Genomic DNA, 22,197 nt, shown 5'->3' on the forward strand with positions numbered 1-22,197 from the left:
GATAAAAATTGTTTAGTGATCATTGTCTTTAGTGATAATGGACATTTACTCATGACTTTGGTAATGAATAGTTGGGTGAGGTAACTGGGAAAAGTTTGACAGGTATGAATTCAAAAGAGAGGCATATGGCAGGGGAGGGAGAGGTAAAGGGGTCAAAACAGGTGGGAAGAGTCTAAAATCTATGATTATGGTTCACAGGCAATGTGGGAAGAGTCTAAAATCTATGATTATGGTTCACAGGCAATGTGGTAGTAGGAGACTTATAGGCACTACACCTGAAGGGAGAAACCAAATATTATACCAAAATGAAGAACAAGGTAAGAAAACTTAAAAGAGCTTAGTCAATTGAAAAAAGAGAGGGACAGTGTTAGAAAAGGAATCAGAGGCAGCTGAGTATAGACTACTCTTTGCAGGACTTTGGCCAAGAAAAGGAAGAGAGCAGCAGCATGGCAACTAGAGGAGGACATGAGGTAAAGGGAAGATAATTATTTTTTAAGATTTATTTATTTGTGCATACAGAACTGGGGTACAGGTCAGAGGTGCAGGGGCAGCAAGAGGCTTCACTAGAGACAGAGGGGGGAGCAGAACAGGCAGATCAATGAAGTACACTGCTGAGGGAGCAACAGGCGGGTCAGGAGAAGGTCCGCTGCACCATGTGGGCCACCTCTGGGGCTGAGACTTGAACTCACACTGAAGTGACTGCAGCCAGCTTGCAGTGCTGCATCTTAACCTGTTGTGCCACCAGGGAGGGCCCAGGGAAGATAATTTTTTTAAAGATTTATTTATTTATGCATACAGAACTGGGGTACAGGCCAGAGGTGCAGAGGCGGTGAAAGAACTCACCAGAGACAGAGCTGGGAGCAGAACAGGCCGACTAACCAAGTACACTGCTTAAAGGAGCAGTGGGCGGGTCAGGAGAAGTCTGCTGCGCTATGTGGATCACCTCCGGGCAGGGATCGAACTCATGCTGAAGTGGCTTTAGCTTCTTAGTGCTGTGCTTTAACTCGCTGCACCACCAGGGAGGGCTGGGAAGATAATTTTCAAGAGGGGAAAAATTGTGCATGTTTGTATACTAGTGGGAATTAACCAACAGAAAGGTAAATTCACTGATATAAGGGAGCTACATCTTTGATAAGAAAAAGATGAGATGTCACACATAAGAGGATTTGGCCTTAAGGACACAGACCAGCCTAACTGTAATAGCTGGTAGGAAGGCAGATTATACAGTTTCAGGGAGGTAGATAGATATGGGAAGAACTAGTTGTATAGATTCTCTTCTGATTTCTTTCTTCTGTCTCATGAAGCAAAGCTCTTAACTGTGTCTGAGGTAAGGGAAGAGATAACTGTAAGTTTGAATAAGAGGAGTAAGTGTCTGTGAGAGGAAAATAGAAAATGGACTGGAACTGACTGAAGGACAAACCCAAATGTACACTTGAATTTAAAATGAATTCAGCCAACTTTAATGTGTTTAATGTGTTTCTGAGCTTCACTATTTAGCTAGGTGGGTTGCAGACATGAAGTTGGGAGAAAGGTGGATGTGAAAATTTAGTTAGATGAGCACAGTAGATAGAGGGGCACAGGAGTGACTAAAATGACAAATTATGGAATTTTTGCTTAGTTAGGAAGTGAGGACTTGGAAGTAAAATGGAGAGCTATTTAAGTTGTTAGCGTCAGTTAACTACAGAGTCCTGTCAGGTCAAAGATTAATATTAGCATTTGAGTATTAAAGGGAGGAAACTTGAAAGATTGGAGGTAATCAGAGAGAGAGTAGGCTGATTTGGAATGATGGAATGTCCAGTGTTCTAAACTGGAATGAGCGTGCTTGCCAGTTTTCTTACTGGTAGAGTAATTGTTTTGATGGATTGATTTGTTAGGTTCATGACTACAAAGAAGGAACACCAGAAGAAAAGACCTACTATATAGAATTATGGGATGTTGGAGGCTCTGTGGGCAGTGCCAGCAGTGTGAAAAGCACAAGAGCAGTATTCTACAATTCTGTAAATGGTAATTCTGTATTTTTTTTATTTCTACCACATATTAATGATACTGGAGTATAGATTATCTAATATGGAGTACGTTGGGATGCCAGACTCAATTTAAGAAAGAGCTAATATACTCACAGTTACCATTTCAAATCTACATATCACACTGTGGTTTTTGTTTCTAGATTTATACAACCTAATTCTTCGTATTAAATATCTGCTTTGCCTGCATATTCCTATTTACATTTTACCATAATATATATGTTGAGGAAAATTGTGTTTTGGTGCATGACATAAAGCATAGAACTTTCAAAAACACTGTCCCCTGGAGTGTTGTTTTGCCATTAAGTTTAGGAAATATAGTAGACCACCTTAGGAGTCCCATAGACTGAGCCAAATGTTCAAGAGATACAGAAATTTCTTTCATCTGCCCCTTAGAAAAGTTCATTATAATTCTAAAGAGCTGCCTGTGGGTGCAGAAATTTCATCCTGTTGTAGATCTTCAAATACTTGGAAAAGATATCCAGATAGAGATATCCAGATAGAAGATATGTTGTAATTCACATTGCCTACTCTGTATTCAGGGACTAAACCATTGATACCTGTATCTAAATGAGAAAGACTATAATAAGGTAAGACTAACATTGTGTTCGGTGACTTTTTAGAGACTAACAAAAAAAAAATGAAGCCTTACTTAGACCTAGAATCAAATGATACTGCTGGGTTATATCAGCCAGATAATTTGTCAAATTGATAAGCAACCTGATCTGAAAAAGAAAAGCTTGGAAATATAACATTTACTATTTAGATATTTTTGAGAAAGAGCTGAAAAGTTATAAATAAATAATAAAGTTAAATAAATAATAAATGTAAATACCTTTGAATCCATCTAAAGTCATATTTATCTTTTTTATAGTTACTGTTCTTTAGTGACTTGTCTCTTTCTTGAATCTTAATGAAATAATTATATAGACTTTTAGTTTTACAGATAAAACTGAGATACATTCCTATATCTTTTTAAAAAAAGTGGTACATTAGAAAAATCAATTTCTAGTTCTCTCAGCCATCCTTAGTTTCAGACAAAACAAAGCATAAGGATCACATTATTCAAATGCATAGTCTTTATTCTTAGTAATCACTTTCTTCCCTCAATATCCTATCTCATTCCTAGTTGATGAGTAATTCCCAGTCAGTAAAGTGTGTTTACTCCTCTCTTTTAAGATTAGAACTTAGTCTGACCAGCCATCACCTTGACTCTGGACCCTAGTGTGGTCCTTTTTGTTCATAGACTAGAAAGCAAAAACTCTCAGAACAAATAAAAGTGGGAGAAGGAAAGAAGTGATTAAATGCCCTTAAAAGTTTTAAAGCCTTGGCCCTCCTTGGTGGCGCAGCGGGTTAAAGCACTGCATTAAGAAGCTTAAGCCACTTCTACATGTGTTCGATTCCCGCCTGCCTCGGAGGAGATCCACATGGCATGGCAGACCTCTCCTGCCCGCCCGCTGCTCCCCTCAGCAGTGTACTTCGTCGATCTGCCTGTTCTGCTCCCCACTCTGTCTCTGGTGAAGCCTCTCACCCTCCGCATCTCTGCCTGTACCCCAGTTCTGTATGAATAAATAAATCTTTAAAAAAAAAAATTTTTAAAGCCTTTAGTCTCGAAAAATAAACTATTCCCTATCCATCTAATAGCTCGTCTAAGTTTTCTTATAATCCTTTCACTCTCGTACCAAAGGTCTTACCCATAGTTTTATGATAATTCTACCTGGGAAATAGCTCCTACTCCTTTCCCCTAAAATGAGGCTTTAGTTTGCTTTTTTCCACACTTTAACACTTAGATTAACTGAGTTCAAATTCTGGCTCCCCTACTTACTATGTGTTAGGGCAGATTACTCATCCTCTCTGAATTTCCACATGTATAAAATGGAGATAATAATTCTTACCTCATAGGGTCATTCTGAAAATCAAATTGGTTGACACATGTAAAGCAGAATATGTAGCACTTAAGTGCTATGTAAATGTCAGCTATATTCTTTAATAGCAGCTCTTTATTCCTTTTTAAAAATCTATCCTCTATCTTGCATTCCAGATGTCTAGTAGAACCCTTCACTGAGAAGGTAGAATATGATTGGGTATGGGGGTGAGTGTCAGCTCACTGTTCTAGATACCAAGAGAAATGCAGATTTATCAGAGCTAGCTGGAACAAGTCAACTATAACTTGTAAAAGCACCTTAGTTGCCCACATGTCAGTAAAAACTAGAGAAGCCGAGTAGTTCTAACCCTTCTCTTTTCAAATTGACATACCTTATCTGAAAGATGGGGGAGTCATCAGTTTCACATTCTTTCTTCAGTAGAAAATGGGTAATATAGGGAAGACCTGAGGATATGAAACCTATAGGTCTTATCCTAAGCTCTGCTAGCATTCAAGTCTTCTCTTCTCTGTCTACATTACTGTAATAATGACCTGCTTTGCCTTTCTGTATTGGATGTTGAGTTTATTTAATTGTATTTCTGAGCATCATTCCATTTTGTCATTTATCTCAGTCTCTTCAAAGTCTATTTTCTACTATTCATATTTCTTGATATCTTCCTACTGCTTTCTGAAGTGGCACATTTTTTTTGCTCTATAAAAATCTCTTCTTAGGTAGCAAGCTTACATAGCTAACCAATAATCAAAGAATTAAAAATTAGCTTTTTGAAATGATTAGGCCCAGGTGATTTTAAAACATTTTGTACATTAAAAAATAACAATTGCATCTAGGTAAAATACCTCTTACTACATTTTATTTAATATTTCAATATCAAGAACAACAGTGCAGAAACAATTAACTCTTTCAATAAATATGGTTTCTCCTATCTTTGGAGTAGTTCTGGTCTTATTATTGATGTGGTACCTCTGCAACTAGAACTAAAGAGTGTAGGCACTTCTGAGGTATTGAATGAAAAAGACAAAGAAACCTAAAAGTTTAATGACATTTTGTCACCCTTTGTAGAATCTCCAAAGTTCATATGTGACAAAGAAAATTTTGTAATTATTTGTTTGAACTTTTAGAAGAAATTTTAAAATAATTATATTTTAGTTTGTTTACACTAGAATGCCGGGTTCATTGCGCAAACCTGATGCTTGTATTTACAGTCTCTTTTTGCCACTTGTGAAATGGAGAATTGTTACAATATTGACATTATTTTCTCTGATTATTTTAGGTATTATTTTAGTACATGACTTAACAAATAAGAAGTCATCCCAAAATTTGTATCGTTGGTCATTGGAAGCTCTCAACAGGGATTTGGTACCAACTGGAGTCTTAGTAACAAATGGGTAAGGCCAGATTGCATCACAATTGGCTTGAAATGTTATAGCAATCACAATAATGTACCCTCCAAAATGACATTTTATAAGAGGTTTAATTTGTAAATATTTCCCCCATTCTGTAGATTGACTTTTCATTTTCATAACAGTATCTTTCACAAAAGTAATCATTTTTCATTTTTATAAAAGTTAACATCAATTTTTTATGTATTTTGCTTTTGGTATCATGTATTAGAACTCTGCCTAATCCCAGATGATACAGGTTTCAGAGCTTTAGACTTATTTTTTGATCTGATCCATGTTGAGTTAGTTATAATGTATGATGTTTTGGTTGAGATTGACTTTTGTATATGACACAGGTGGTTTTTTTTCCAAAAAATATATATTTTGTGTATAATGTAATACCAGGGTGTCTGTCTCCTTGTAATATTAAAGTGTTAGCATCCATATTCATCCATAATTAGAATGTGGTTATATTACCATCTAAAAAGATTATCCTTACTCCCTTGAACTGCTTATACTCCTTTGCCAAAATTCATTTGACCTTGTTTATTTGGGTCTCTTTTTAGACTCTCTTTTTGTCCCATTGACCTGTGTGTCTTAACTGCACTGTTTTGATTATTATAGCATTGTGTTAAGTCTTCAAATTAGGCAATGTGATTCCTTCCACATTGTTCATCTTCAGAATTGTTTAGCTGTGTTAGTTCATTTGCCTTTCCACATCAGTCAAGTTTGTCTAGTTTGACAAAAAATCTGCTTGAATTTTTATTGGAATTGGATTAAACTTATAGACCAAATTTGGAAGTTTTTGTTGTATCTTCCAATCCATGAACACAAAATGTCTGCTTAAATGTATAAGTTTAAAGGATAGAACATTTTCAACATAACCAAAATGTAATTGTCACACTTAAAAATTAATAATGGTTCTTTAATATCAGCTATTAATTTGATTTCTCCAGATATCTCATGAATGTTGATTTATTCAAAAAAGTTCAGTAAGATCTACTCATTGTATTTGGCTTCTTAAGTTTCTCTTAATCTTAAATTCTTCTTCATTTTTTTTTAATTTTCCAGCAGTTTATTTATGAAACAAAATAGTCTGTTCCTCCTGTAGTTTCCCATAGTTCATTTGTTGCTGACTATACCCCCTAGAGACTATTAACTTTGTTTCATAAATCTTGTCTAAAACAGTATAGTTAAATATACTGATCTGAAAGACACAGGTGGTTTTTTCCCCCAAAGTAATATTTTGTATATAACATAATACTGTCTGTCTCCTTATAGTGTTAAAATGCTATTATCCATACTTAACCATGATAAAAAATCCCATCCATTTTTCACCTAGTGGTTAAAAGGAATTATCACCATCATATTTCAAATTGGATATAAGACTTAATCAAAGTAAGAAAAAAGGAAAGTTAAGAAGAAATAAGAAGACAAATTATATATGGCAACATATATATGTTTTGTTACTTATCTACTATATATATAAATACGTATGCACTTATATACGGATGTAAGTGACAAGTATATATATATAGCAAAGATGATATTTGATAAAATACCCTACAGAAAAATGTTATATGGGCCAGAATTAGTGAATATAGAAGAAAATAAATAGTCCTAAAATAGGACACTCTCAAAACTCTATTGTCTGATAAAGTACATTTTAATTTTGGATTAGGGTTGATACTGGTAAAACAAATTGAAGACCTTGAACTCAAGCAGTTATTGGCTTTGGTGTGATAAATAGAATGATATATTTTTATTAAATGGGAGAGTAACTTAAAACAATTGGGTTCCAATGCTGAACAGTTAATTAAAGCTCTGAAAGGCAAAAATATTTTAGTAACTTAAAACAATTGTGTCTCAATGCTGAACAGTTATTAATTAAAGCTCTGAAAGGCAAAAGGATTTTGTAATTTTACATACATACACCCCCAACTTAAATTACTCAGAGAGAAAGGAAATAAAAAAAAAAAACAAGAACAAATGGGCCGGAACCAACGAAATAAGCAAGAATGAATTGCCGGCAAAAACCAATCAAAAAAAGAATTTTACAAGGACTTGCAAATTGAGCTTATAATGTATCAGAAATCCAAATCTGTTTTATTCCTCAATGCGACTAGGATTTAAATTGACTTAACAACATTGGACTCTTTTATTTCCAGTAATAGAAGGAATACCACTCTATTCTTTGGGTAAAAATAGAAACAAAAAATTGTAATAGTGACTCAGGGCCACTAACCCTTGCCTGTTCTCTGTTCCCATGACTCTCATTTCAGAACAAGCAACTATTTGGCTCATAATTCTTTCCTTTTAGTATTATTTTGGCAATATAGCTCTTTCCTTCCCTTTCCATTTTTAGAATCCATGTTTCTCTAAGCTATAATATCACTTATGACCATTTACATATTTGAAGGATGCTGGTCTTCAGCATCCCTATTTCTCATTTCCCTGAAATGATCTATCCTTTACTGTTCACAGCCAGAACTGTGTAGGGTAGATATAGAACATGTATCTTAGAAGGAATCCAGAACTCGCCATTTCCCCATCCAGCTCAAGGCTTAAATGCCATGATATTTGAACCTCCACTGATATTTGAATCTACTCACTGCATCTATACAGAAAAATGTCTTAGCTGTTAGGCTTAGAAAATGGAGCTTTGGAAAAAGCAAGCCACCCTACTCATGTGTGCCTGGTGGGCACTTAGTTATTAAAGTGATCTAGAAAGCTTTACTCGAGCAATTTTGAGTAGTTTAGGTGAATAATTAGAATTCAATAGATGCTAAGAATGGGTTGATAAATGAACAAATATAAGGATGAAAGTAGATTTAGAGGAGATGGATAAGCAAGAGCCAGTGAAATACCAGAAATATAGGGTAAGCTAGTGACATTTAAATATATATCTCCATCAGAATGGTAAATCTACTCTTCATTATTTTTTCACAGGGATTATGACCAGGAACAGTTTGCTGATAACCAAATCCCACTGTTGGTAATAGGGACTAAACTGGACCAAATTCATGAAACCAAGCGCCATGAAGTTTTAACTAGGACTGCTTTCCTGGCAGAGGATTTCAATGCAGAAGAGATTAATTTGGTGTGTATTTTCACTAATGCAATGCTTATATTATCAGGAAAAGGCAAAACCAAGGATTTCACAAGCCCTGTACTCTCACAAAATATAATGAAGACTGGAATCAACATAAACTGCCAGATGGGCAGTCACTTCAGCCTCCCTGTATCTACTGGAAGGTTCAAACTTTGTTCCATGAAAATGTTAATCATGGGTTTTTTGTCTTGAGAAGATTTTTGAAAATCACACCAAAATCAAAATTGCTAAGAATGGCCATTAATACTGTACCTTAATTATTTTTGCTTTGGAAGAGCCTCTTTACTTCTTAAACTGAAGAATTTACCTTAAAGATGGGTAAATGAGAAAATTACAAAATATAAACTAGGAGTGATTTTTAAGCATAGTTATTGTAAACCTATGTATATACAGAAGATTGAGTCCCTCCCTAAGAATTTTAGCTCAGTTAGAACCAGGTGGTTAAAAGGTTAAGAAAAATTCTCCATCTAACCTGTTAGTGTTGTCCAGAGAAATATTCTAGCCAACAGCTTTTGTCAAGGTTTACAAGTAGAATTTCTGCAACATCTTCAGTGCATTGGCATTCTACATGTGGGCTAGTAGTGGTGTCTTAATACTTGTGGCTAGCTTTTACTAAATACTTACTACATGCCAAGCTCTAGCCTATATACATTATCTCACATTGTCTTCACATCAACCCTACATGGTCAAAAAGGCACCCCAACTCCACAGCCTGTGCTATACCTTTAAGACAATTTACACTTAATTACCCTTCAGCTAACATTTTCTATCTTAGAACTAAAAAAAACACTTAGAAATCATCTAGACCTACAGTTGCCTGGTACCAGCAGTACCTGTGAAAATTTTTTGAATAACTGTCCACAGCTGGTGCTTTTAATTCATAAGTTCTTCACAGGAAGACCCAGCTCTGTCATTTTAACAAATGATTCATGCCCTTGTTCTGTGAATCGCCATTTGTAAACAGCACTTATTTCACCCCCACATTTACCCCCAGGTTCTGCCTGTCATTATTTCTTACATTTTACTTTGCAGTGGAGGTACCTAATTTTTCTCAGTTCCACCTTAGCAAGTTCAGTGTAAATGCCTCAGATGTGAATAGCAGACCATGATATTCTGGAGGATCCTTGATGCATAAACTACACATTACTCTTGTTGAAGATGAATGTTCATTTGAACATTATTTCCAATGGGGAATTTACCATTGAATATACTTAACTTATTTCAGTGATGAATGTATTTTGGAATGTATCTGTTTAATGCCTGTGAATTTCTGAGACAGTCACGTAAATGCATGTTTTTCCTACTTTGCTTGCAAAGATAGAGCCATCTTTTAATTCTTAACAAGATGTAAAGGTACTCTGTTAGTGTTGGGCACACATCACCTCCATTTTTTGTTCTTTTATCAGTGTATAACTTCAGGAACATAGCAGAACCAACAAGAGAGTCATGAGGATGCAGCGAAGAAAATATGAGGAGGAAAAATGGATAAGAATTTCAAAAAAAGATAGTAATCAAAAAGGCTCAGCAAGTAAATATAAAGCCTCAAAATTAAAAAAAAAAAGTAACAGTATTAGTGCTAGAATCTTTGGTTATTCTATGAATTTACTGAAAACCAAAGAAAAGTAAGAAATAACAAATACATCAAATGTGGGATCAAAATTGCCATCCATCTTGTGCCTGTATAAAAGGCAAATTATGTAAGACATAAATAAGATTTTTTTTTTTTAATCCTGTTAGGCCTATTGCAGCATAGTACAAATTTTCCTGCTATGTGTTCACTTCAAAGTGATCGTTTTGAAGCATCTTCTCTGGTTTATTCCTTTGTCAACCTTGACAAGCTATTTAGAGCTACTTATTTTCAGAATTTGTTCTCAGCCAGAATCAATAAAGGTGACTCTTTCACCTTCAAAATTCTTATCCTAAAATCATGGAGACTCCAATCTGGTCAACCTGAAATTGTGGAGCCTTAGAAATAAGTTTGGGGAAAGTTTTCTTTCTTTGCTGTCTGATTTAGCTTTTGTATTTAGTACTTTAGCACTATTAGAAATCATCATTGAAGTCTTTCAACATTCTGATATCTTATGTAATCAGTATCAATTTTGTAAAGCATAACTAACACAGGTTTGTGTAAAATTCATCTTTTATATACTTCAGCTTCTAAATGAATGTGTTCAAATAGTGTTTCAAATACAACAGTTTGTGGGATGGTGTTTCAACTGATCCAAGATATATATAAGCTTTTGTGCCTGGTAGTATTTCTTTAGAATGAAGAGAGCAGGTAGCTAATATTTTAGTACTTGTTATGTGCCAAATATGTATTATCTCATTTTCACAAAAACCCTATGAGCTAAGCCTTATTACCTGTTTCCCAAATAAATAAACTTAACCTTAAAGGTTTAGCAACCTGATCCAATGTCACACTATCTAAAAATGTTGAGACAGACACTAGTATTCAAAGTCTACTGGTTTTGAAGACCTATGATTGTTCTAGTTACCCTGTGACCATTAACACATTTGTTGTAGACTGTTTTGGAAGGTGGTTTTGGAAACTACAATTCCAAAGGAGTATTTAAAATGTGAACCTTGAAACATTGTATATGGATAAAATAGGTGGTTACAAAATTCACTGGAAGGCAGTCATGTGGACTCAGAGATTACAAAACAGAATAAATGAAAATATTTGCACATCATACATCTGACAGAAGGCTGATTTCCAAAGTATATAAAGAACTCATGCAACTCAACAAAAGAAAAAAATTAACTTAGTCAAAAAAAATGGCAGAAGAGCTAAATAGACATTTCTCTAAAGAAGATATACAGATGGCCAACAGGCACATGAAAAAAATGCTAGTCATCAGTTATCATCAAGGAAATTCAAATCTAAACCACAATGAGATACTCCACACCACACAGCCATACCAAAAATACCAGAAACTAGTGTTGGTGAGGATATAGTGGAAAGGAACCTTTGTACATTGTTGATGGGAACATAGACTGGTCTATGAAAATAGTACAGAGGTTTCTCAAAATATTAAAACTAGACCTATCATATGACCCGGCAATTTTACTCCTAAGTATCTACCCAAAAAACACCATAACATTTAACTTGAAGAGATGTATACACTCCTTTGTTTATTGCAGCACTGTTTACAAAAGCTAAGATATGGAAATAGCCTAAGTGCCCCAAAACAGATAATCAGATTCAGAAGATAGAGTATATCTACACAATAGAATACTACTCAGTTATTTAAAAAAGGGGAATTTTTTATTTTTTTCAACAATATCGATGAAACTGGAGGGAATTATGTTTAGTAAGTCAGAAGGAGAAAGACAAATACCAGATAGTGTCCCGAATATGTGGAGTATAGAGAAACAAAACAAAGAATCAGATAAAACCAAAACAATAACAATAACATCTGACTACAAAACTGAGGCAACCAGAAGAGAAGGGTGATGGCGTGGGAATAAAGGGGTTGGTGGGGGGTGTGGACAAAAGGGTCAGGAGTACAGTGGAACATGATGGACTGTTACTGGGAATTTGGTGATCAACCTGTTGTGAAAACCTACATTTGTAGAGGTTTGAGCCTATAGCTCCTAAAACAAATAAAATTATGTAAACCATTTTCACTGCAGTGAATGTAATTGAGGAGAGGAAAGGGAAGAAGTGCACTGACAATAACTAGTAATATCCTAAGATATATAGACATCTACAACTGACAGACAAACGTCCTTGTGAAGGATCCTATGTAATATTCTCAGAGTTTGTTCTCAGGTGGCATTTGAGATAAAAAAGTGCCCCATCTCTTGAGATGGTAGGCAAGTCAATGATGGCAAGCAAAGGCAACAAAACACTGGAATTCCAGGAAAAGGATAGTTAAGCTTTTGAACATCTTTACTAATTATTGTAATCTAGTCATTTAATTGTAATGTTACAGATTGCTTTTTCTCTTCTGGGCCCCATTTTGTTGCTATTTCTAAAAGTCCTATTTAATATTTCTATTTTTTATGTTAAAAATAACATTGATATGTAGTAGCAATATGCTTATGATTTATTGATATCAAGAATAGATCTGTTGTTTATTATGATCTATCATATAGTTTATCTTTATGTAGTTCCTTACAGTCAATGAATGAGAAATCCCTGACAAGTTTTTGAATTCCTTGTTTGTTCTTCTGATTCCGGTTTCCTATCTATATAAATCACATTCCATTTTCTACTTTTTTTGCTCCTCAAATTCCTTATTTTCATGCTTCTTACTATTTATAAGGAATTGCATAGTACTTAGTTGAGCACTGAAGAGTAGTACTAAAAATTGGCATGGTTAATGTTTTCAGTGACTTAATTTTTGCTTTTCAAGGTAAATGGAGGTAGATCACCTAATTCGTATCTTGGTCTTATTATTAGTAGGATATTAGTAGTCCGGTCTTCCTGTATGAGTCACTTGATTATATAATTGTTTCTATAATTGATGACATAATTGGTCACTGACATTGGTTCAGTGTCTTCTAAAACTGCTCAAATTAGTGTCTGTGACCTAATCTTTCATGAGCACTTTCCTCTTTGTTGTATGCAAATTAGTTGAATGTTATATTATGCCGATACATTTTACTATATAGCAATATGCAACAGGAACAGTAATACCTAACAAAGAGCTTATATTTCTGACTTTTAATTATGAGTCTTATGTTTTATCTTTTAGGATTGCACAAATTCACGCTACTTAGCTGCAGGTTCTTCCAATGCTGTCAAGCTCAGTAGGTTTTTTGATAAGGTAATGGCTTCAATTAAGTTATTTTTAAACTTAATTTATATATTATGAGATTTAAATTCTTTGTAGAATGCTTTGTCCTTTTCTTCCTTAGTCCTGAACTTAACAGCCTGAATAATACTTGTTTTGATCTCTCTTATCTGTTGGCATAATTGCTCAAGGGACTGCTGACGTATTGATTCTATCTCCAGTGTTCTCTAAGCAGGGGATGAAAGCTACTGGATTTCAATGGGGTTTTTTAAAAGATGCCTAATTCCCCTCCTTCAAACAATTTATGCTTCCCTATTTTCTAGGCCCCTTGTACTTACTCACCCCCTGTAGTCCTCACAAAAGCGCTAAACTTAGAAGATTCTGCTGAGTTAAAGCTTTGAGTACTTGTGCTCTCATAGCTATTAATATTCTTCCCATAAGCATTGCTATTACTTTTAAAATTATATCATCTTGATTCCTTAATGTTTTCATATCAGAAAACTTTGTATTCCAATTATTGACTCTTTGCTTGTATCTTAGTCTCCTGAACTGCTGTGAAAATGTAGAATGACTCAGCATAATGGGAAATTAGAGCATTTGTTTGTCTTTCCGTCACAAGCCTTGACTTCACAGTGACTGACTACATTGCACGTAGTATTGACTAAGTTTAAGTTGTTTACCCAATGTTCACATTGTGTAGTAAAGTAAAAGAGGAGATATTATTAAAATACCTCTACAACTGAAAAATACTAATTTTCATAATTATATTTCCCTTTCAGTTTTGCCTCCCAAAAAACATGTCCTTCCTCATAATTCTTGTTTTTTAATCACTTTTCTTTTGGCTCTTTAAGGATCTAATATGTGACCTTTATGTCCAATATGTCAGCATGAGAAAAGCCCCACACCTGTCCCTATGTGGTGTGCAGCGCCTGGGGTGCAGGTGTACTACGAGAGGCAGCCCCACAGGCTAGGGGGCCAGCAGCAAATTCTAATTTTGCCATCATCTAAAAAACGTTGAAAAGCAAGGAACCAGATTTTCTCTCCACATTGTTTTGAAATTTAGAATGTAAGAACTTCAGTTTGGTTTAAATGTGATACAAAATTCCAACAATGAAGAACCACATATTACAGGTCTGTGTTTGACATGGAAAGATCCCATAATATGTTGTTTACATTATTAATAATTTTTAAAATTTTGAAATTAAAAAGTAAGAGTAAGAAGTTATATCCTAGAGAAACAAGCGGTTATAGATGCGCATGACACCACTTATCAATATTATAAAGGTACAACGTTATTTTTTCAAAAAAGCATGCAGGTAGTTTGGAAAGAGGTTATTGCAGATTGACTGAGTTGAGAAAAAACAAAAAGGTAACTTCTCTCTTCATTGTCTAAATCACAACGAAAGGCAAGTGGATTAGATGGTTGGCCAGACCTCCAGACTAAAAGGTAACCTGAAACCAAGGGACCTGCCAGCTAAATTTCACTCTGTTTTCTGCACTTCATACCTTAACAAAATGTAGCATAAATATTTCTGCCTTTGGGACCAGTGAATGCAACATTACCCGAAGTCATTTGTGGCTGAAAGTAGTTATCTAACCATTGTCTTGGAGATAGGGAGAATGTCAATGATTTGGCTCTATCAGGCCAGTGAAAACAGGCTGGCACAGGCCTGGAAAAAGATGCTTTGTCCTTATTGAGAGGAACTGTTAGCTATACAATGTTAGGTTATAATGTTTTTTAGAGTTTAATATCCAACTACTCTGTATTCATTTTTGCTTTATTTTTCTTAATCACAATGGCCCAATGTAAAGAAAATTATACTGCCTTTACAAATTGCATTTTTCAAGTGTTAGAACACAATTCATTATTTTTAAAAACATTTCCTATCATCTGAAAAGCATGGTACTCTTAAACTCATATGTTAAGACCTATATATGGAGGGTTTCTTTTCAGTAGTATTGATGAATTTATGCAAATATATCCATTGCTTCTGCTGCTGACCAAAGGCAGATAGTTCTGAAATTACTGAATTAAAGGTACAGATAAAGTCCAGAAAAAGAAGCTAGTTGACTGCTTTTGGTTTTCTGTCATCTGTCTCCATTGAGGAACTATGAATTTATTGGACCAGAGGAATGTGAGGTTTACTGCATTACACAGACTCCTCATAAGGAATAGCTCTGTTATTGTAGTAGTGAAATACCTATTGCAGTAACTTTGAGACTTACTGCTAAATAAAATAGTCAAGTTTTTTGCCATTAGGAATTGTATGTTTCTTATGTTAGGCTAGTCTATTTAGTTGTGTTTATTTTTTTTTTTTGATCTATCATTAATAGTTTATAAAGGCAACTTTGTCTGCAAATACAATCCTGATCTCACTAGCAACAGTTTTTTTTTTCTTTTTTCTTTTCAAAGATTCATTTATTTATGCATACAAGAACTGGGGTACAGGCCAGAGATGTGGGTGGTAAGGAGGATTCACCAGAGACAGAGTCAGGAGCAGAACAGGCGGGTCAACCAGAACACACTGCTGAGGGGAGCAGTGCGTTGAGGCAGGAGAGTTCTGCTGTGCCATGTGGGTCACCTCCCTAGGGGCACTGAATTTGTGGTGTAGTGGCTATGGATAGCTTCATAATGTGCAATTTAACCGCTTGCACACCAAGGAGTCCCCACTATCACTAGTTTTAATTCATTGCATTAAATATCTATGGGTACTATGAGTACTAAAAGATTCTTAATTTGGATATATAATTCCATTGGTGGTCATTGCTGTTAGCCATATTTTACCAGTATATGTGCTAAGCCCTTAAAAATCTATGTTTCTCACAGGTCATAGAGAAGAGATACTTTTTAAGAGAAGGCAATCAGGTCTGTATTCATTTTTTCTTGATAAAATGGATTCTTAAATTTTGGAGAAAGGTGATTTCCAAATTTATTTTCAGAAATGACTTAAAAATAAGTATAAGCAATTGATTTTCTTCTATACTGTTAAGTGCAACAGAAAGAAATAAAATTAAGAATAAAATTTACTCAAAGGATAAGATTACATTAAAAAATAAAATAATTTGCTTGAAATGCCAACAGCCTATATCCAGACTCCAATAATTCACATAGAAGTCCAATAGATGAATATTAACAGGTTACAGTGTCCTCCTGATTCAGATGATGCTGTCACCAGTTTGTGAAAGTTTTCCATTCAGTAGAGTTTATTTTCAGAGTAAAATCTCAGAATGGTGATTCTATTTTTTTTTTTTAAATAATATACATACAGGAGCTGGGGTACAGGTCAGAGGTACGGGGGGTGGGAGGAATCAGAATGGTGATTCTTTAAGGGCAACAGGCTGACAAGCAGAAAATATGGGGGAAATTATTAGGCTATTAATATTTGATCTCTGCCTCCTTGAGATTTAACATGATTATCTTTCTTGTCTACAGATTCCAGGCTTTCCTGATCGAAAAAGATTTGGAGGAGGAACATTAAAGAGCCTTCATTATGACTGAATTATACTCATCCTTTGGAAGAGTGAGCAAGCGGTGGCAGTTTTCACAGCTTTCCTCTTGCTGTGGGATTATTAATGTCTCAGTCTTATCAAAATCATCTTAAAATGACGCCCTTCAGCCTCCTCCTTTAATGGAAAACTGAGAGGGGTGACAGCGCCCCCCATCCCCTTGTTCCTCACCTTTCTGCTCCTGCGTATAGGTTATGTAAAAGCCTTGTGGAAACATGAGATATTGTCAAGTTGGTGCAGTAAATGATTAGTGACAGAGAACTGCAGAGAAAACTTACTCTTGCCTGGAACTGGTGGATTTTTATGGCTTTGTGATTTTCCCACACTCATTGGTGAAGATTTAACTAAGTACTTACAAAGCACATCTCTATTATGTTACCTTCTTGAGGGGAAAGGTTATGTTAAGCAGCCCTGAGTTGTCCACCCCAAACAATCTCTGTCACTTTCAAAGAAGAAAAATTGTGTTATTTAATCTCCTCCACCCTCATCACACACAAGAATGACTAATAATAGCAACCCTTGTCTTCTTCCCGCTTCTTTACAAATGTCTTAGTGGCTAGAAGAGGCGGACTAGTAGCTGGAGTTAAATATAAATAGATTAATAATACATAGAGAAAAGCAGCACCAGAAAAGAAGAATTCTGCGAGAAATTGACAGCTCACTAAATCCTTCACTCTTTACAGGTTACAACTGTCTCACTCTTTTACTCTTTTCTGTTTGGAAACAGGTAGGGTGAGATCTACTGTACAAGGGTAGTAGAGAGACAGTCTCTTCAGTTATTTTTTTGAAAGGTAAAGTCAATTCCTAAAATGTCCCCTTACTGTAGTCAGTAAACTAAGAATATTATTCTTTGTTTCTACAGTCTATTTATGGAGAGAGGTTAAAATAAGCACCACAGCATCACATTTACATGAATTATGGTCTAGGATTCTTGCACTTCATAGTCCAAAATTGAGGGTAGGGACAGGGTGTGTGTGTGTATGTGTGTATGCATAATTGTTCCTTGGTACTTTTTTTATCCATCTTTCTTACTTGTTTAATTTTCTCTGCCCCAGTTCTTATTTTAATATATAAACCTAGTTTCCAAAAACTATAATTGGCAGCCTTATTCAACACTTTTTCACCCATCTTTTTTCTCTTGGTTCTACTGCAGGTCTTTGCACTCTTTTTAATTTTAAAACCAAGGGGAAAACAAAAAGTTTGCTTACTATTCCATTTTAATTAAATTCAGAAGTACTTTGGAAATCAGGGTATTCTAAACTAAGAATGTTAGAGTGTGCTTTTAGAAAAGCAGTGTTGGGAATATGGGAAAGGATGTTTAAAGCATTTTTTTCTAGTGCCAGAATAGTCTCCAATGTTTGTTTGCATCCTCCCCTATAAGACATAGCCCTGATTTCTTTTTTGACATAAGGTATTAGGATCTGTATGTAGAACTTGGCACAAGTGTGCGATGACAAGGCTGTGAAATTAGGAAGTACAAACCAAGTGCATATACAAAATGAACAACGATGTTAAGAAAATTTTTTAATTTTTTAAATGCATATCCAAAGACTGATGCCAACAAAAGGTATTTATGTTCCTCTTTTTAAAAATAAATTAATTGACTCTTTCCTTTGCTCCTCGTTCTTTTTAACTAAAAAAAAGACCAACCCCAATATCTTAATTTTCTTTCTTATTAAAAAATAAAAGTAACCCATCATTGATGACTTCAGGACTGACCTTGAAAACTTAACAGTACTCCTCAAATTTATTTCCTCTTGTTCTCAGACTTTACTCCCTGAATTACAGTGTTCTACAAAAAGTAATTTTAACCTAGAGTAAAGGTGCTATAAATATTAGCAGCAAAATAAGACTGTTTGCCAAAATATTATTCACCAGAATTCTTTAATAAGTGTTCTAAAGCATCGTTTTTTCCTAAGAAAATATCTCAGGGCCACCTTCATAAAACGTTCATGAGAACCACACTTTTCTTGGTGGCCTCTCCAGGATTTCCTGTCTAACTCCATTCCACAGTAATTACTCCAGGGCCCAGCATAAATGCACCTTCACTACAACGAGCCCCACTTCCTGGATACAGTCTTTTCTTCTCCCAGTGATGGTCGTTCTCCCAACTAGAATAGGTAGAAGTGTCCCCACCCAAGAGGCACATGGACACAGCTTTAAGGCAACCATTTTGTAGATCATTAATCTCCACAGGTATGTATCTATTAAAATCATCTGCTTATGAGCAGCCCAATGCTAGTTTTTATTTCTACCCTCTACTTTCACAACTGCCTTTTATCTACTACTGAAAGTGAGTATCTTCACACTAGTACACAGTATGATGTCATATCACCACAGTATGTAAATATTTTCAGAATACCAACAAAAGGGAAATTCAAGGTATTAGTTGTACTAAAAGACTTTGTTCCTTTTCCCACATTATTTAAAAATCAACAAAACATCGTGCTCCTAAGGAAGAATTCTAAGAACAAAACCAAGAACATCTGTGAAAATATATCTAAAGCTGGCATATTCTTCCATGGCAAGGCTTCCTACTGGTCTAGCAAAACACTGAACTTACATTTTTATCAAAAATAATTATATAAGCAGAGGTGAATAAAATTAACATTTTTTAGTTTTCCAACTCTTTATGAATTAATGAGTTAGACAAAGCACCTCTAGGTGAAAGGTAATAAAGTTGATTCCAAAAGCTGGTTCACAAAGCCTTTTCCAGTTATTTGCTGGCAACAAAATTTAAGAACTTAATTGAATTGTTAAATGATAGGTAAGAAAGAATTTAATAATAAATTACTATATGATTTTTGGTACTTTAATCAGGAGTGAATGGTCCTACTCACATGAACAGATTTTCTCAATACTTGGGCCTGTACATCCCAACAACAGCACTAAATGATGCTAAATCTTAACAACAATGAAATTATTAAATGATGCTGAATTGTTTCCATCTAGAAAATAAGGATTCATGAATTATGAATTAATGGGGGAGCACCTACTGAAATAAAAAGTGTAATTCCAGTAATAACTTTACCTCTTATATGTAACAGTCATTTATGAAAATGTGTTTCTGGGCCACTGTCCTAAAGAATATTCCAGTTTCCTTCTGGAAGGCAAAGCATTTGTCAATGGCATTCTGGAACTCACTAAGTGAGGCTGCAGGTTTCATCACCATATATTATACTTGGTTTTGGTCCTACTCCCCCCTCCTGGTTGAGAGTCTCGAACTTCTTTGACTTTTCTTCCAGAGCTTCTGCAGTGAGTAAACCTATCTGGTGCTAGAATGTGGGTATGGCAGATACCTGCTATCTCCAATTCCTGGTCCCTTTCAAATTCACTTCAAATGAATGTTCCGCTTACATGGAAACTGAATCCATCTTCCTCTGCCTGTTTGTCAGCATCTGTTGCTGCTGTGACACTGACTGCCCCAGGACAGTTGCTTTGCCCCTACACACAGCCTTTTTTGTGTGCTTGTGAGCACAAGCTTTTTGAATGTTAATCACCAGGTCCAGAAGGCCCCTTATTCAAACTCTCTAAATGTTCCCCCTTGCTCACTAGTTTCCTCTACAATTTTAGGCCTGTTGCCCTAAACACTACATTGCCCTTCCATTTCTCTGCCTTTAAATACACTCTACCCCCTGTTCCATGCCCATCAATACTGGAAAGCTTTCCCTGGCCTTCCCAGTTAGGGCTAAGTGCCCACCAGCCCTCCTGTAGCTCCCTCGACTTCCCTGTTAATAGCATCTGTGGCGTACTTGTAATGGCATCTCTGTATTCTCAGGGCTGGCACATAGCAGGTCCTTAATTATTGTAAAATGAATTAATGAGTCTGGGCTTATATTAATTAAAAAGCTAACAGAGAGTCAACTATGCCTGTATTTTATTTGTTCTTAGGTTTCAACAGTTTATTATCCCCCCAAACTATATTAAGATTTAATTGATATATGACTTTGTATAAACTTAGGGTGCACAATGTCAAAAAGTCATAATATATTAGTAATAAGAAGGAAAATGGTTAGGATAATTTTTAAGGCAGTCTTTTATATTTTATATGGAAGAATTTCTGCCCTGCTAAAGCAAATGCTTGTTTTATTGAATTGAAACCAAAAAACCGGAAAACCAACATACACAGTCTATTAAGAGAAATCCCTAAAGTTTAAAGTTTTCACGCCCCTCAAAGTAATTTTCATCCAGTCAAGGATTTGTTATCACTTTTTGCTTTTTCGTAAATCTCTCACACCCTTGAAAAGAACAAACACCTCTTAAATCTGCCGTCAAAATGGATTCTATGGAAAAATAAGTAATGTGTCTGTCTTTTCTTGGATCCCTTTCATTTTTTTGTCCTAATCACCCAAGACTTAATTTCCAGGATCAATAGAGATTTAAGGGTCCTCACTGGTAGTACAACAGGGTTAAAGCGCAGCACTGCAAGCTAGAAGCAGCTGCTTCAGTGTGAGTTTGATTCCGCACCCCAGAGATGACCCGCATGGCGCGGCAGACCTCTCCTGACCCGTCTGCTGTTCCCCTCAGCAGTGTACTTTGTCAAGTGGTCTGTTCTGCTCCCCACTCTGTCTCTGGTGAAGCCTTTCGCTGCCCCTGCACTTCTGGCCTGTACCCAGGTTCTATATGCATAAATAAATAAATCTTTTAAAATATAGAGAGATTGGCCCTCCCTGGTGGTGCAGCGGGTTAAAGCACAGCACTAAGAAGCTAAAGCCACCTCAGCATGAGTTCATCCCTGCCCTGAAGGTGACCCACATGACACGGCGGACCTGTCCTGACCGGCCCGTTGCTCCCGTCATCAGTGTACTTCTTTGATCTGTCCTGCTCCCCGCTCTGTCACTGGTGAATCCTCTCACCACCCCATATCTCTGCATGTACCCCAATCTGTATACATAAATTAAAAAACCTTTAAAAAATAGAGATTTAAGATCATTGTACTTATAAACTAACATATGCAAGAAATATTTTTCTTGAATTCATTTGATTATGATGTGCATATTACAGAAATAATAAAAACCTACCATCACTTAAATTGTAGTCTGCATCCCCTCTTCATCACAGACTGTTTATAAGTCTAGGAGGCCTATGGAACACTACAACATCCTCTGTCTACACTGACAGAGGATAAGATGTCCTATCGACTGCCTAGTCCACAGCTATCACTGCTCAACTTGCTACCAACCTGTCATTCATTGACAATGACATGGCCCCTTTGGTCTGCTCCTCTTGGTTAACATCTCTCACACAGGCAAATTATTCAGCTGTGCTGTGTGCTGGAGCCTGGGGACCTTTGGTGATCACTTGGACCCATTTAGAAGGTCTAATGAGGTTTCAAACAGAGAGTTTCAAACAGGAAGTTCATAGCCCTCTCAAACCTGCTTTGCATGATTTTTTACCTAATTGCATCAAATACCTATCACCATGTACAAAATACCTCAAATGTAATAACATGAAATAAACCATTCTATTCATTCACAATTCTGTGGGTCCGCAGTTTAAGCTAGGTTAGCTGCTGTTTGTGCTGCTGGTCTCTCAGGGGACTCGTGGCTG

The 22,197-nt window shown here is 35.7% G+C and overlaps 1 protein-coding gene across 1 annotated transcript in view; it reads left to right on the top strand.

Moving 5' to 3' along the window:
- The window catches only part of RABL3 (RAB, member of RAS oncogene family-like 3), a 37,796-nt gene extending 16,676 nt beyond the window's left edge, over positions 1-21,120 (top strand). The window contains exons 3-8 of the mRNA XM_004675177.2: positions 1,875-2,004; positions 5,181-5,295; positions 8,239-8,389; positions 13,102-13,173; positions 15,968-16,006; positions 16,574-21,120. Coding sequence (XP_004675234.1) covers positions 1,875-2,004; positions 5,181-5,295; positions 8,239-8,389; positions 13,102-13,173; positions 15,968-16,006; positions 16,574-16,639 — 573 coding nt within the window. The 3' untranslated portion in view covers positions 16,640-21,120. The remainder of the gene's footprint in view (positions 1-1,874; positions 2,005-5,180; positions 5,296-8,238; positions 8,390-13,101; positions 13,174-15,967; positions 16,007-16,573) is intronic.
- The last annotated feature ends 1,077 nt before the right edge of the window (positions 21,121-22,197 follow it).

This window comes from Condylura cristata, unplaced genomic scaffold, assembly GCF_000260355.1.
Source record: "Condylura cristata isolate star-nosed mole 26May11 unplaced genomic scaffold, ConCri1.0 scaffold00003, whole genome shotgun sequence".
Lineage (NCBI taxonomy): Eukaryota > Metazoa > Chordata > Mammalia > Eulipotyphla > Talpidae > Condylura > Condylura cristata.